Raw genomic sequence first — 16,616 nt, forward strand, 5'->3', positions numbered from 1 at the left:
AGGACTCTGAGATCATGACCTGAGCTGAAATCAAGGGTCGCTATTCAACTGGATGAGCCAACCCAGGTGCCTGGGAGTGTCTTATGTAGGGAGTTAACAATGGCTGCCACAGGCTTTTAGCTACTTGAAATCAAAAGACTCTTGGTGCAGTGCCCTTACTGGCTAAAACAGAAACTTTAACCAGTGTAGTTTAAATGCCCAAAGAAAATACTTCTGAACTGAGGGGAAGGACGGAGAGCTTCAAAATAATTGTTACAGGAAAGCCTAGAAAAGATTATGATTATTCTTGAATGAAATCTGATTTAAAGCAGGTCTGAAGGGCTGTGCTTTCCTTCCCATGTGAAAATTTTCTTACTTTGCTTCCTGCATCTTTGGGTGCCTCTCTTCCCCTTCAGCACACTACCTCACGTAGGTCTCCCTCCCCCGACTGTATTCTGTTCTTCTCTTACTGGAGTATTTCTATCCTGCCTTATAAATACGTGGGGTTTTGTTGTTGTTGTTGTTGTTGCTGTTGATCTCCTAAACAAGACAGTAATGTTAAAAGAAGGAATCATGACTTCATTGTAGTCACGTCTAGGTCTCTGGAACCCAGGTAGTATCTACCTGGTTTTTGTTTTTGTTTTTTACCATTAGTTAGTGAATGAGATGCTTTCAAAGCAAGGTCGAAAGATTTAGCTGGTAAAGAAACAACAAGCTTTTTTAGATTTAGACAGATCAGTACTTACATAGATAGTGGAACCAAGAGTGGCCAAAAGGTGCCAGCTCCCCGGGAGCTATTGTCTCACACCAAAAGGATAACCCCCAAACAAAAGGAGTCAGATGACTTCAACTTGAGATCTGGAATGCCTTGTTGCTAAGGGGCTAATGCCGTGCTGTATCTGAGTGTTTTATAGTCTGCAGCTGTATTCCAGGAAGGTGAGGCAGAAACCCTCATCACAACCCAGCAAGCAATGAAGAGCTGTCTCACGACAGTCTCCTTGGAAGACAGGGATGTGAGTGGCAAAAGGCTTTATTGCAGCTCCTCACAAGCCTCTCATGCTCTCACATTCTGGGAGGATCACAAGGTGTTCTGCCAAGACTCGCATCAGCTGCAGTTCAAGCCTCACCTGCATGACCTATGTAGGTATGTGCAAGGTTGTCCAACGCGGGTGCGGAGCTATTCCTTACACTCAGGCTGCTCAGAGGACATGATGCTCTATCTTAACTGTATCTTCAAGATGGCAACAGGGGCCACCATTCAGGAAAGAGCACACATAATGGAGCTCAGAAGGATGGTGTTTCAAAGTGGGTGTTGTGGGTCCCTGCCCTCAAAAGAATAAATTAGAGAGGGACAACTCATTGTGGTTTCCATTTACTCTCTTAGAAAGAATTACGAATAATAAAATGAATCCCAGGCAAAGAGTTTTATAAAATTTTGCAACACTTTCAACGTCCCCAAGTATTTGTTTGATATCGTTTATCTTTTTTGTTTTCTACCATTAATTAGATGTAAAAACTCTTAAAGCAAAACAAAATAAAAATGCCTCGAACTAGCCTTTCGGGTCACAAAAGAGGGAAAAGTTGGGAAGAGCAGCCAAGCAGCTTGGCGGCAGTAGCCAAGTAGGAGAGTGAAATGGCTGGATTTTGAAACCTCCTAAATGAGGAAAGAGAGAAGAGGCACCAGAGTTAGCAGGGGTTCTGGGGAGACAAATTCCAGTCAGATGGTAAATTAGTGCTATACCATCAGCAGCTCGCTCATTAGTTCTCTCATTCACGAATCCAGCAGAGGCTGAGGGCACTTTATGAGGCCCTGAATGAAGCAAAAAGCTGAAGCCTGAGGATCTTGAAATGCTTCTGGAAGGCTGAACCTGCACTTCTAACATAGACCTTAAACAACAGGGCTCTTTTGTGCGGTTTCTGATGCCTGACATGTGACCTAGCAAAAAGAGGCAGTGTGACAAGCTCACATTCATTCATTTATTTAACAAATATTTATTGAGTTCTCTATGTACCAGGCAGTCAGCATCCTAGGACTAGGTGGGGATACTGTGGTGTACAAGACAAACAAGATCCTTGACCTTATGGGACTTACAGACCAAAAAAAAAAAAAAAAAAAAGAAAGAAAGAAAGAAAGAAAGAAAGAAAGAAAGAAAGAAAAGAGAAAAGCAAAGAACAGGGAAATGAATAAGTGAGATCACTCTACTCTGCTATGAAGGGTGGAGAGACTTCCAGTGAAGCTAAGAATCCAGGGTCACAATAAGCCTAAGAGCTGAGGTCAGAGTGGGGAGGCAGGCAACAGATGACAGGAGTTTTTGTATCATACTTAAGGCGGTGGGGATCCTTTGAAGGCCTTTAAATAGGGGAATGCAGTGGGCCGATTTACCTTTCCAAATGATAACTTCAACAGCTGTTTTGTGGAATAAAATGTCAAACCTGAAGTCCAAAGACGACCATGCACTCTGCAAATTCACTGAGATCACTGCCAAAGCTCTTAAGAATCTCATCTGGCTTCCCTAAAAGATAATTTGGTCAAAATAAAGCTGTGTAACATGTGTGGGAGTCAGAGGTTGGAGTCATGCTTTGGTTTCAAATCTTGTCTCCCCCGTACTAGTTATGAGCTCCAGGCAAGTTATTTACCCGTGCCTCAGTTGTCTATCTCAGCTGTGAAATGGGGATAATAAAAGTTCTTGCCATCACAGAGCTGTTGTGAAAATGACAATACAGGTGGCTGGTACAATGTAGTAAGCACTCATAAATACTCGCTTTTATTACTTCTTTCAGAGGGTTGCTGTGGGCTTCGTATGAGATAATAATGCCTGTGAGATGGCTTGTGAAACCGTAAAGACTATCTTAATGGCAGAATTCTCTCTTTCCTTTCCCTGTCTCTTAAGCGGAACGCAGAATTCTGGGCTACACAAGCAGAGAGGAGCGAGGCCAAGCGCAGCCTCAAAGCGGTCATTGTCGTCGCACCGCCCCTCCCCCGCCCGGAGCGGATCTCCATAGCAACGCGGGGCTTCGCCTCTCCCCGCCTCCTGGGACCCGCAGACCGGAAGCAGTCCGCGCCGGGGGCTTCTGGGAAACGGCTTGTGAGCGGCGTTTCTGCGTCTGCTTTGGACAGGGAAGCTTGCTGCGGATCCTGAGTTGGAGGTTTGCGCGAGAATGGGGGGAAGGGCGTGAGGGGGACCCTGGGCTAAGAGGCTGCAGACCTTTTGGCAGGAGTCAGCGAAGAAGCTTGGTGGGGACCTTCCTCGGCTTCCCGGGAGGCGCGGAGGACAGGCCGCTGTCTCCGCATCCAGCAGTTGGGGGGCGGATAGGGGTGGAAGGAAGGCCAGATCGGGCTTTCAGCACCATCGGAGAGTCCTCCATCCCTTGTGTCCCCCGCGACCCTCGCCTTTCCCCCTCCCCCATCGGCCGGTTTTGTTCTATTTCGAGGCCTGGAGCCTCGCGGAGGGTTCTGGGACTCGTTTTGGGCGGAGGTGGGAGAGGGCGGGCCTTGCGCGGGGGCTGCCGGGGCTTGTAGTTACGCCGGACGCGGGCGGAAGTGCCGTAGCACCGACGCTGTTGGGGCAATGTGGCCTTGGCCGTCTGAAAGCCGCCGGCGGCAGTACGGGGAAGAGGGGCTGTAGGATACCGGGGCGGGGGCAGGGTTTGCAAGGGAACTCCACGCGAGTGAGGCGAGATCAGCTGGGACGCGGCTCCCCGCCCAAACACTGTAGCGACCGCACGCCCTCCTTGCACCTTCTTGACGGCCGACGAGCAGGCTGCCGTAAGAGAACATTAAAGAAAGATTTTTCTATAGAATGATTGAGCCTTTGATAAGGTAGGGTCTTGGAATAGCAAATCTGTTGGCTAAACCCTGTTTAAAAGGCCACCACACTCCAGAGTAATTAAACCTGTTTGCATTACTTGTCTGATAGGTTTCTTCTGATAACTAGTCTTGTTAGGGTTACAGGAAGTTTTATGAAATCTTTGGTTTTCAGATTCTGGGCCCTAAGTAGATAAACTGAGTAGCTGCGTGGCTCCTTCCTAGTATGTGTTGTAAACAATGGCATGGGCATGACTGTGCAAATATAAGGAAAGGATCAGAAATAGCACAAGGTTTCCCTGAAGGTAGAAGCTGGGAAAACTGAGTCGTCCAGTGTGAGTTGATGGTTCTGGGCCGCTGCAAGAAGTTAAGGTGTTATAATAGTGCCTTTTCTTCATTGAATTTACCGTGATTAATGCTGGTCATTATAATTGAAACGTAGTTGCCGTGTGGTGGGTGACTGAATAGTATTTGCATTGCATGGTACCTAGTGGTTAGGTTTTTTTCAGTATTAATCTGTTACTGAGCAAGTGGATATTTTTTCACATATATTTTAAGTCCATGGAGTTCTTAAACATTTAAAAGATCTTTCTTAACTTCTAAAAAACATAACTCCTAAAAAGCATATTGTTAAAAAAATTTTAAAACAGGTAGCAGAAAAGCAGTCCCTGGTTTTGAGTTGACCTATCTGGGTCAGGGAACACCAGTCCTGAGTTGTAAATTATGTATTCCAGGGTCAAATGCATTTAGAAAACACTGAGTTGGAGAGGTTCTTACTTGGACCTTTTTGATTATTGAAATAAGGTTTGTTGACTTAGTAGGTCATATATTGGCCAACTTTTTTCTAAAGGGCCAGATAGTAAATATTAGGTTTTTCAGACCATATTGTGTCTATTGAAATGGCTTAATTCTGCCATTGTAGCGTGAACTGTGAACAAATAAAATTATTTATGGACTAAGACATTTTAATTTCTTACCATTTTCACATGTCATGAAGTATTCTCGTGATTTTTTTTGCAACCATGTAAAAATGGAAACTATTCTTAGTACAAGCATTGTACAAAAATGGGCAGCAAGCCAAATTTGGCTGTGAGCTGTAGTTTGCCAACTTCTGCTGTAGGTTATTGATTGGAATTTTTAATCCGGTAAAAAAGTATCTTTTACTTCGTTTATCAGTATATGTTCAAATTCTTAGGATATTTGGTTATTTATTTTTGTTTGTTTTAATTCTTGTCCCTCAGGAGAGCCTGTGAAGAAAACAGGGTATTTTCCTGAGGCCTGTATCCTGCTTTGATTGACTTTTCTTGAAGTATTACAAATCAGGATGTCTGCACAGTCCGTGGAAGAAGATTCAATACTTATAATCCCAACTCCAGATGAAGAGGAAAAAATTCTGAGAGTGAAGTTGGAGGAGGATCCTGATGGCGAAGAGGGATCAAGCATCCCCTGGAACCATCTTCCTGAGCCAGAGGTTTTCCGACAGCGATTCAGGCAGTTTGGATACCAGGATTCACCTGGACCCCGTGAAGCTGTGAGCCAGCTTCGAGAACTTTGCCGTCTATGGCTCAGGCCAGAGACACACACAAAAGAACAAATTTTGGAGCTGGTAGTGCTGGAGCAGTTTGTTGCCATCCTACCCAAGGAACTGCAGACTTGGGTTCGAGAGCATCATCCAGAGAACGGAGAGGAGGCAGTGACAGTGCTGGAGGATTTAGAGAGTGAGCTCGACGACCCTGGACAGCCGGTGAGTCTCCTTGGGTCCCTGTCCTGGGTCAGAAGCACTGGCATAGCAGTAGACAGAGCTGCTGAGTCAATTCTGCTCAACTAAATTAGAATTATGTTTAACTCTGCTCCCCCCCAACACACACACTGTTCCCTTCTAGCTGTGCTTTGTCATATAGGCACCTGTGGTATGTGTGTTGTTACGGTTTCTCTTGTGTGTTTTTAGTTCTGAATCTTATTAAATTCCTTCTCACCCGAACCCAACTTCATTTTTTTCAGGTTTCTCTCCGTCGACGAAAACGGGAAGTTCTGGTAGAGGAGATAGTTTCTCAAGAAGAAGCTCAGGGATTACCAAATTCTGAGCTTGATGCTGTGGAGAACCAGCTCAAGTGGGCATCCTGGGAGCTCCATTCCCTAAGGCACTGTGGTGAGGACCAAAACTCCCAAGTGGGCTAGAGGTGCAAGAGAATGTGGGCGTTTCGTCCAGAACCGTTTGCTTGTTCCTACTAGGGGTTAGAGAATAATCACCTTAACCTGATTTTGTAGACATAGACACACTGTAGGATCTTGATTGTTTTCTTACTTACAACAGTTGGTTTGCAGATCTCAGGTCCTTTATTCTTAGACGTTAACATCGTCAGCCTTTTCTTCCCTTTTACTTCTTGAAGACCTACCCATTTCCGGCTGGCATATGCCTTACTTTGAGCCAGCACCCACTTGTAGATTAGGTCCCTTATTAATTATTTATTTTTTTAAGGATTTTATTTGAGAGAGTGCCACAAGAGATCAAGAGCAGGGAGGAGAGGGAGAAGCAGGCTCCCCACTGAGCGTGGAGCCAGACATGGGGCTTGATCCCAGGACCCTGGGATCATGACCTGACCCGAAGGCAGACACTTAACCAGCTGAGCCACCCAGGCGCCCCTAGGTCCCTTATTTTGCTTGCAGTATTCTCTGTCATCTGTTTCATATCCGTTCAGTCTTCTGCCTAGTTCTCTTGGCATAATAAGCTTACCTGAAGCCTCTTCAAATCCATTCTTTTTGTTGCTGACCACTGAAGTCTTTCTAAATTTTTGGTTATTTTTGTTTTTTCTTCAACATCCTACCTAGAGTCTTTTTTTTCCTAAGAAGCATCTTTTGTGGAAATGATATTTGGGTAAAACTCTTCACATTTTCCAAGTATCTATGCAAAAATAGGCTCTGTAGCTAAAATGTGTTTTAAATGCAGAAAAATAAAAAGCTCATGATTGTAATGTCGTTTAAACTAGACTTTCCCAGCATATTGGCAATTGACACCATATGCTTAGTATACTTTGCTACAGTCCAGTATATTGCTAAACCTGCTGGGTTCTTGTTCATATTTGACACTGCTTTGGGAATCTCCCCTTGAGGTAGTTGTAGATACTGCTGGTATGTGCCTCATTGGGTTTTTTCCCCATCTGAGGGGACAGTGCTAGGGAACCACTACTGTGGTGGGGTGGGGCTGAGGTCTGCTGAGAGCCTGTAGTTTTACATGTTTCATGGGACATTCTTCTCTGGAATGAAGTTTGAGAACCACTATCCTTGGTCATTGGAGGTGACATTGTCTTGGGTAGAAAATTTCTCCTGCCTGAATTTTAGAATAATTTTCCCTTATTTGTAAATAGCCTCATTTCAGGGGTGTGGTCTCTACCACACTGGGGAGCTTCTTTCTTTCTGTGCCATCTGTCCCCACATAAGTTTAACACTTCTCTGTTGTTCGTGTCTCCAGGCCTCACTGATCCCTGCACCCTTCAGCCTCCTGTTAGTCTTCTCTCTTGACATTATCCCTTTCGTAACCGTTTATTACAGACTTGCTCACTGTTTACCACTTTTCTGATTGCTGCTGCTCACTCTCTAGTAACTGTACTCTTCAGGGCTCGAAGTTTCAGGAAAGTCTTAAATGAGACTTGCTCATACTGCTTGCTGCAGGTGGGTAATGGTAACGCATGTTAGTAATTAATTCAGGCTTTTGTTTTACTAGACTCCTGTAATTGAGGCTTAGAAATAATAACTCCTCTAAATACCATGGCAGATACCAAGGAGGGCAACTTTCATTTACAGGAAAGCTTTCATTTACCAAGAGCCTATTAAATGTATGTGTCATGTTAACAGAGAATACTAGTTTATCTTCAGTTTCTTATTAGGATATCTTCTGGGTTCTGCTTTTAGTGTAGTGTTGGCTGTGATCTGTCTGATCTTGCTCATTTCAGAAACAGTCATTTTTCTGACAGGTTGCTTGTTATTTATACCATTATATTTTGATTTAATTTCTCCCTTCCTCAGAGCAAAAGCATATTACAGTGATTTCCTAATGGCCAATTTTATTTTATATTTCTTACGAAGTTTCATCCAGATGTAGCTTGCATCATCTTTGTCTGACAGTCTTAGAATCTGCCATCATTCTGCCCTTTGTTTTCTAACTAGTATTGTGTAGCCCGCTTGCTTATGTTACCACTGTTATTCAGATATAACCTTTGAATTCCTCATTATGTTAGCATGCCATTACCTTCCTTCGCCTCATAATCAGTCATTTCAGGTTTTTTTTTTTTTTCTTTTTTGGAGTAGGCAACCTTAACACCAGTGTTCAGAGGGCTGTTTATGCAAGCTATTTACTTTGAGTTCACTTTTACTAAATTTTTCTTCAGGTCTCTTTCCTTCCAGACTAGGAAACGAGTGATATTTACATTTTTTCTTTATTTCAGACGATGATGGTAGGACTGAAAATGGAGCACTAGCTCCGAAGCAGGAGATCCCTTCAGCAGTAGAATCTCAAGAAGTTCCTGGCACTCTCAGTATAGGTGTTCCTCAGATTTTTAAGTACGGAGAAGCCTGTTTCCCCAAGGGCAGATTTGAAAGAAAGAGAAATCCCTCTCGAAAGAAACAACATATATGTGATGAATGTGGAAAACACTTCAGTCAGGGCTCAGCCCTCATTCTTCATCAAAGAATCCACAGTGGGGAGAAACCTTACGGATGTGTCGAATGTGGGAAAGCATTCAGCAGAAGTTCTATCCTTGTGCAACATCAGAGAGTCCATACTGGAGAAAAACCTTACAAATGTCTTGAATGTGGAAAAGCCTTTAGCCAGAATTCTGGGCTTATTAATCATCAGAGAATCCATACTGGGGAGAAACCTTATGAATGCGTTCAGTGTGGGAAATCTTATAGTCAAAGCTCAAATCTTTTTAGACATCAGCGAAGACACAATGCAGAAAAACTTCTGAATGTTGTGAAAGTTTAAGAAATTACAAAAAAAAATCAGCACTCAGGTCTTTTTCTTCAGAAATGAAGACAAAATTAAAAACATGAAATGATACATAAGAGTTTTATTTCCCTATATAGACTGTTAGAAAATCCACTGGGAAATGTAGAAAATCTTCACCCACCATTATTTTATCTTGAAAGAAACGATGTCATACCTGCCTAGAAACTGAAATTTTAAACTTAATTCAGGTGTTAATGCCTAAATCTTCCATGTGATGTTTCTATTCTTATTATTTTTCCAGATAACTACCTGATTCTTTGTCCCTTAAAAGTTTCCTTTTTAGACAGACATTATTTCTGTGTTGATCATTAAAATGTTCTTTGCAAGGATACATTCCCTTCTACATTAAAAGGCAACATAGGAATTATAAAATCTGGAAACCAAAACCATTTTTTAAAAATTTTCCCTTCTGCTTCCTTTTACTTAATTTGAATATGCATTTCAGAAAATAGAAGATAAAGGATGACCAAAAGCCTCAAAGAAATGAGCCTTAAAACTCAGATAAGAAGTGATGGTGATAAAACATCAAAAAGTGAATGGGACACCTAGATTGGGCAAGATAAATACTTTGATCCAAGAATTGAAGTATATCAAGAATTTATCTCAGTGTAATTATCTGCCTGCAGGGAAACTCAAACACCGCTTATCCTGTCTAATTTGAAGGCATCCCACTAATGAGAATAATGTTATTCTGTGTTACGATAGAAAGTGGACAGTGTGAACAGTAAACATTTGTAAAACTATGAGAGTAGACATTCTAACACTAGGAAGAATTTGTAGTGAACGGCAGTGTTGAAGGGCAAATGTAAACATGAGGGTAATGGTCTGTCTTGGCTTTTAGAAAACAGAAGAGACTTGAAGATCTAATTTATTATTTTGCCTTTCTTTTTGTTAAGGACATAAAAATCCATGACAGGTGGGCAACAAGTATCAGGTTTGCTGTTTTATTCTTTTGGTACAAAAGGGTTGCACACCAGGCTAACAAAACAGCCATGCATTTATTATTAAACATTTTCTACCGACAAGGCACTGTGCTAGGTACTGTAACCCTACCATAGGTAGGTAGATATTTCTTCCACTGTAAATCATTGGGGATTTGGTCTAAAGCTGTTTCTTGTGAGTTAGCTTCTTCCCTCTGTCTGAGCAGTTCTGGGGGAGGTCACCTCTGAGATTCCCAGAGCCATAGTTCTCTTACCAGGGTGTTGTGTTTTGGGGGAAAGGAAGACTCAGCTCAAAAGCTAGCCAGCTCTCCAGCAATCTTAAGAGGTGAGTCCAAGATACTCGTATCACAGTTTGGAGGTTCGTGGGTCTTTTAAAAAAACTAATCAATCTCTAGTAGCATCAAGGTTGTACTTACATGTTAAGTTGAATGGATTGTTCTATTTAAAAATAAACAATAGGTTATTAACAACTAGTTTATTAACTGTCAGAATTGATTGAACTATTTTTTTTTTAAATTTTAAGTCTTAACACATTTTTTAAAATGTATAAAAGTAATACATTGTAGTAGTAGGATTATATACTCCTTGGCTGAGAATCCCAAGTACTGTGGTTTTACTGTTTAGTGGAAAACTCTGGAAGTTAAAATAAAGAATATGAGAAAAGGCTTTTTTATAGTGGGCATTAATTGTGTGGAAAATGACCCATGTGAATAAAAAGATTTCATGATTCCAGAGATTTTGGTTACATCTGGTGCTTGGATCAAATTTAAAAATGGAAGGTGAGATTTGCATGAGCCTGTTAAAAAGCATAGTAATAAATGCAAGGCCAGCTGGTGGAAAAGTGAGGCAGGATGGAGCTTGTTTATAGATTTTCTGATAACAATTAATTATAAGAAATGTGCTTTATAGATTAAGATTTATTGAAGTATAAATATGTAGTAATGATATAATGTATTTTAAGTTATACAAGAAAATGTAGGGACTTTTGTTTGGGTCTTTTTCTCTTTGTGGCTGAGAGGAAACAAGTCAATGTCCAATAAAGCTGTAAACTCCTCCGCTCTAAGATAAAACGATCTTGAGTTGATTTATTTATTTATAACTGGCTTCTTTCCAAGTAGGTGTTGAGGTGGCATATTGTTAATACTTCTGCTGAGATGACAGAATTCTTGTATCAGAGTAGGTAAGAAGGGAGCAACCTCTCAGTAGCTAGAATTTCACCCTTTTTTTAGATCTTACATCTTTCCTGTATACAAAGAAGCTTCCCTGTGGTACATTTGTCATAAATGCCAAAGATGTTTGGTATAATGTCAGAGCTTAGAAAAAGCGTTAGACTTGGCAAATACGAATTTGTCTTGTCAGCTCTGATACCTGTGCGTCGTTTAGGAAGGATTCTGAGGCTAAGGCAAGGCTCTGTGGGGAAAATGGGCTGGACCCAAAAAGACTGGATTAGGGTATATGGGAAGAGAAATGGTAGTCTGTGTACTGACCATCTCCAGTTAGGCTAAGTCCCCACTAGACAAATTGATTAAGATAACTCTTCAGTGAGTTATTATTTATCCAGACATTAATTTATACCCACACAGATAATCATGGCAGTTCTGGGGGCTGCCCAACCTCCGATGAAGTGGTGATCTGTCAGTTGCCAAGCAGTGCCATCTGTTTGGTTAGTAAAAGAACAGTCATTGTTAATGGCATGCAGACCACTGATAACTGCCCAAAAGCTTCTGAGCATTTGCTCATTACTGCTAAATTTTCTGGTTTTCTTGGAGGTTAAACTCTCAAAATTTAATTTAGCAATATGTGTATCACATTTATGTAAATTGAAGGGAGGGGTGTATGTATTGAAATTATCTGCACGCCAGGCATTGGGTTAGTCACTGTTCCTATCTCACTTAGATTTGTAGACAAGGAAAGAAAGATTCAGAGATCGTGTGACTTGCATGTGGCCAATTAGAGCTAAAACTCAAATCTAGTTCTATGAACTTAACAGGGATATCTATTTTTTCAGAGTGCAGTGAGTGATGGCTGTTAAACCTTGATTGATAGATTTTATGCTTTTTGTGGTTAACCAATTTAAAAGCTTATTAAACCCGTTCATTTGAATTTTCTACAGTACAGAAATGTTAAATGGAAAAAGGACATTCTTTTTCACACTCTTACTCAGAAGTAATAATTACTTGGTTTGCTATTCTTCCAGACTTAGGCATATACGTATTTAAGCAAAATGTGTTACTAGTTGACACTGTGGTTGCTGCACACGGGCACTGTTGGAAGCGCTTTACCACGGATTAACTCTTAATCCTCACAGCAACCATATGAGGTAGGTACATATCCCCATTTTCCATGTAGCACACTGAAACTTGCCCCCCCCCTTGATTTAGACGTTCTTTATGGCTGCGTACTACTCCATTGCATGAATATACTGTAATTTATTTAACCCCTTATCAATGGAAAAGAAGTTCTTTCCAATTTTTTATTCTAGATAAAGGTATAGTTACCATTCTTACCCCTCTATTTTGCTGCCTGTGTGGATATTTCTTGTAGGATAAATAGCAAGAAATAGATTTATTGGGTCAGAGAATGTGCACATTTAACATTTTGAGAACTGTCCCCAAAAAGGTGGTATGAATTTACAACTCCATCAGTAGAGTGCCTGTTTGCCTCCACTCCCACCAACCCTGAATCCTGACATATCTTTACCACTCTGGTAGACAAAATATTTCTTTCTTTTTATTAATAAGGAGGAACATCTTTTTATGTTTATTGGCTATTTGCATTTCCTATTGTGAGCTGTTTGCCTGTTTTTTTTTTTTAGTTGTGAAAGTATAAATGACTACCATCTCATTATAGAAAACTTAAATAATACACCAGTATAAGAGCAAAGAGAGACCCTTTTCTCCAGTACTTCCAGTCACATTCCACTGTCCATAGTTTGACATACATCCATCTCGTTGCCTTTCCATACATTTCCATATGAATATACTTACACTTAATAAATGCTATTTTTACATAAATAAAATAGATATGTATTATTCAGCTTGCTTATTTTTTTTCCCTTTAGTCTCAAAAATCCTGAGGTCTTTAGATTTCTTTAATGGTTGATTAGGATGCAATACTATGAAAATCCCATTCAACTATTCCCTTATTTTTTCTCTTGCTATTACACTGCCAAAGTAAACATCTTTTTCATATATTTCTGTGCACATGTGTGAATTTCTTTAGGATGGAGTTGTAGGAGGTGGATGATTGGGTCCAAGGATATGCTTTCCGATTGACCCATCGTAGCCTTTCCAAAGGTCTTCATAACTTTCTGTTTTTACCCTATGTATGGAAAGTGCTCATTGCCCCACATAGCCTTACCTGCACTTGATGATTTTTATCTAATGGGCAAAAAAGAAAAAAAAAAATCATCTTGTATTTTCCCTGATAAATGGTGAGGTTGAGGTTATTTTCATATGTTTATTGGCCACTTTTATCATGGATTGTTTGTTCATGTCCTTTACCTATAATAGCTTTTCTGTTGGGTTTCGTGTGGATCTATGTTGTTGGGTTTTTTTGTTTGTTTTTGTTCAGCATCTCTTTCCCCATCCTCTGGTAACAGAATCCTTATTTATTGTGGGGAACCCATTCCCTGTGGCTTAGATGAGTAGATGACCAGGTCTGGCCTTCCTGAGTCCTGCAGCTTCTTAGCCACAGTGATTAGAGAATGGGCATGTAACTCAAGCCAGGCTAAAGAGAGCTCTCAACAGAACTTCTGCTGCAACTATTGGAAAGAAGGCTCTACAGAGATCCCACGAACTAAGGACTGTGTAAGCCTGAATTTACACCATGTGGAGAGAGTCTGAGGAGAAACTCAGAGGCTAGCAGAAAGGAATGAGAACTCAGTTCTGATGTCATTTTTTGGAGGCCCTGGATCCAGCTGTGCCTAAAGCCTGCCCTACCTCTGAACTTTAAAGTTTTGTGAGCCAATAAAGTCCCTTTCTTGTTTAAAATAACTGAATTGGGTTTCTGTCCTGATTAACATAGGTTCTTTGTATTTTCTTATTTGTAGAAAAGCTTTGTAATTCTAAACTCTAGAATTAACACTTTATGCACTATATAGGTTAATAAAATTAGCATGGCCTTCCGTGACTTGGCCTCTGTCAACTTCTGCCATGTGTTACTCCATTCTGTCTGCACCACACACATAACATTTTAGATTCAAACAATAACTGTCATTGGTGTTGGGAACGTCTGTGGATAAGAAGCTTTTCACACAATTGAGTCTTTGGCATTTCTCTTCCATCCTTCATACAGATTCATTAACCTGGGACTCAAGACGGGCTTAAACTGCCAAGTGTATGGTGTACCCCCATCCAACCGTTGCTCTTGGAGCATTCCCCTCAAGCACCCCCTGTATGTGACCCTCGAAGCCCCTCCCCATGACCATCATCTTAACCCTTCTCCTCAAAACCAGTTTTCTGAGGGCCTAATTTTATTACAAGACCTGTGGATTTGAAGTTGCTAACGTCCCAAACTTTGTTAGGGTTTACATCTATTGCTTCTGTGTGTGGAAACTACACGGCAGTAGGAAAAGGAAAAGCATATTGTATGTCCTATGATGAGTGGTAAGGAGAAAATAGGAAAAAAGTGAAATTTGAGGAAAGCTAGGACTAAGTATAAGAAAGCAAACCATGAGACTCTGGAGGAAAGATGTTCCATGCGTGGGAATAGCAAGTGCAAAAGAACTTGATGTGGGCGCAATGCCTGATTTGTTCAAGAAACAGCAAGGAGGCAGAGCCACTGAAGCAGAATAAACATGAGGTAAAGTAGTGGGTGAAGCCAGGGAATACATGGGGTAAGGGTGGAGGGGGGGCCAGATCATGGAAGACCTGGTTAGCCGGTGGTATGACTAGGACTTTTACTTTGAATGAGATGGGAGACCATTTTTGGGCCAAGAAGTAGCATGACTAGGTGCTGAGAATAGAACAAAGTGTCCAGCTCCCTATGTAAATTCTTAAAAATGTTTCTTTGCATATTTTCTTTGTGAAGGTAATAATAGAGTTTAGAAATAAAAATCACCCAAAAAGTGACCCATGAGTCCACAATCCTTGTAACACCCCATTAACATTTTAATTTTCTCTATACACTTAAGTGTTCTCTCATACTTATCCCCATCTATACCTATTATACTGATATTTACAACAGGGGAAAAAAAGACAAGAGTAAAGTGTCCATATCTTGGTTTGTTAATGCCTTCTTTCCTCTTTGGATCATCTGTGCTTCTGCCTGAATCCTCCACTGGCTCTAAGCTGTCCTCTCCCACTTACTCAAAGGCATGTTCCCAACACTCTCCAGCTTGCATTATCGATTTTCATCTCCTGGATTTTTCTGATTATTATGCAAATTTGTTTTGTTTTTAAATCATGAACACTACAAAATTCTTTGGGCCAAGATGACCAGATCTGACCTGCCTAAACAAAGGGGATCCCTGAGAGATGGGAAACAAGTGAAGCAAATTTGGGTGGTCTCAGTTTACTACCTGGAGAGTTTCTAGGCCACAGCACAGGAAAGGAAGCAGAGCCTGGCAGGCTCCCTAAGTTAAGATGGAGCAGGGGGTCCTGGGAGGCCACAGTGGCTAGCTTTTGCAGGGCAATGTACCAGATAGGAGAGAACTAGACAGAGAACACTGGAGATCTGCAGAGGGCCCCCCTCCAGTGGAGTACTGAAGAGCACATGTGTATAGGGAAACTACCTGAGGTGGGGAAAGAACCATCCAAAAGGATTAGAGAGAAAAATCACTGGAGCTCACCAAGGGTACCTGAGTAGAAAACCTCATAATTCACAGGGCTTCAAGAACATTGGTTCTCAAGTGCAATTTTGCCTGCCACTACCACTGCCCCCCACGGACATTTGGCAACATCTGGAGACTTTTTTGGTTGTTAAAACCAGAGAAGATGGGTTCTACTGGCATCTAGTGGGTAGAGGCCAGAGAAGCTTCTAAATGTCCTCCAGTGCATAACAAATTATCCAGCCCTAAATATCAACGGTGCTGAGGCTGAGAAACCCTGGGTTTGAATAGTAGGAAGGGTCCTGCCTTGTTATGTCAGGAATGAGAGATAACGCCATTACCATATGCTATACAAATTCTTATCCACAAAGAGTTGTAGTAAAGTTTGCTCCCTTCCATATTGCTGATTGCAACACTCATTTATTAGACGTCTATTGCTTGAACCATCAGCAGTATTCTACATGCCTGACATATTTACATTTGGCTTCCAGAGCAACATCCTTGGTTTTTCTCTACCTCAAGGGGCATTTCTCCTCAGTCTGGACACTGCTATCTCTTCATCTCTCTGGACTTCTGTATGCTGCGGTCCCTGAGGGCTCAGAGTTCAAATCTCTTTCCTTCTCTACCTATATTCTCTTCCTGGGTGATCTCATCCGGTCTCATCTCCTTAAATACTATCATGACCGCAAAATCTGTATCTCAGCCTGGATCTCTTCTCGGAACCACAGGCTCATATATCCCAGCCATAGCCGCTCTGAGGCTTGCTTTAGTCTGAGTTCCTAAGGAAACGGAGCCTAAGATTAAAAAACAACCTTACTGCTAATACTTTCTTGGGGTGATGCAATCCCAGAAAAGGTTGAGGAAGGTAAATGGGGGGTGAAGAAGGAAGGAGAGCGCATCCAAGCGCTTCCTAGTAGCTGTCCGCTCAGTCTCACTGTGTTCAGAGCACAGGGGCTGCGGGACTACTTCAGCTCAGCCCACCCTGGCTGCGGGGGAGGGAGAGACGTTTCTGCAGACTCTCCCTCCCTCCGCTCCGTTTCTCCCACGGAGCAGGAATTCCTCCACACTTCCAGGTGGCACCATTCAGCCTCACACAGGTGGAGCGGCCGGCCAGAG

General features: G+C 41.7%; 1 protein-coding gene across 1 annotated transcript; it reads left to right on the forward strand.

Annotated features, from left to right (window-relative positions):
• Window positions 1-3,021: 3,021 nt before the first annotated feature.
• On the forward strand, window positions 3,022-13,725 carry ZNF24 (zinc finger protein 24). Its single transcript, XM_045777898.2, has 4 exons — window positions 3,022-3,126; window positions 5,026-5,528; window positions 5,786-5,933; window positions 8,227-13,725. Exons 2-4 carry the CDS (start codon window positions 5,109-5,111, stop codon window positions 8,763-8,765), a joined length of 1,107 nt encoding a protein of 368 aa, XP_045633854.1. The 5' UTR covers window positions 3,022-3,126; window positions 5,026-5,108; the 3' UTR covers window positions 8,766-13,725.
• The last annotated feature ends 2,891 nt before the right edge of the window (window positions 13,726-16,616 follow it).

The sequence above is a fragment of the Ursus americanus genome, chromosome 19, assembly GCF_024610735.1.
Source record: "Ursus americanus isolate L20-20 chromosome 19, mUrsAme1.1.p, whole genome shotgun sequence".
Taxonomy (NCBI): Eukaryota; Metazoa; Chordata; class Mammalia; order Carnivora; family Ursidae; genus Ursus; species Ursus americanus.

Bases quoted from the DNA above. Each gene is read 5' to 3' on its own strand.
- ZNF24 (XM_045777898.2), top strand. From the start codon at position 5,109: ATGTCTGCACAGTCCGTGGAAGAAGATTCAATACTTATAATCCCAACT. The intron at 5,529-5,785 runs GTGAGTCTCCTT...CATTTTTTTCAG, and splicing joins TCGACGACCCTGGACAGCCG to GTTTCTCTCCGTCGACGAAA. The intron at 5,934-8,226 runs GTGAGGACCAAA...TCTTTATTTCAG, and splicing joins CCATTCCCTAAGGCACTGTG to ACGATGATGGTAGGACTGAA.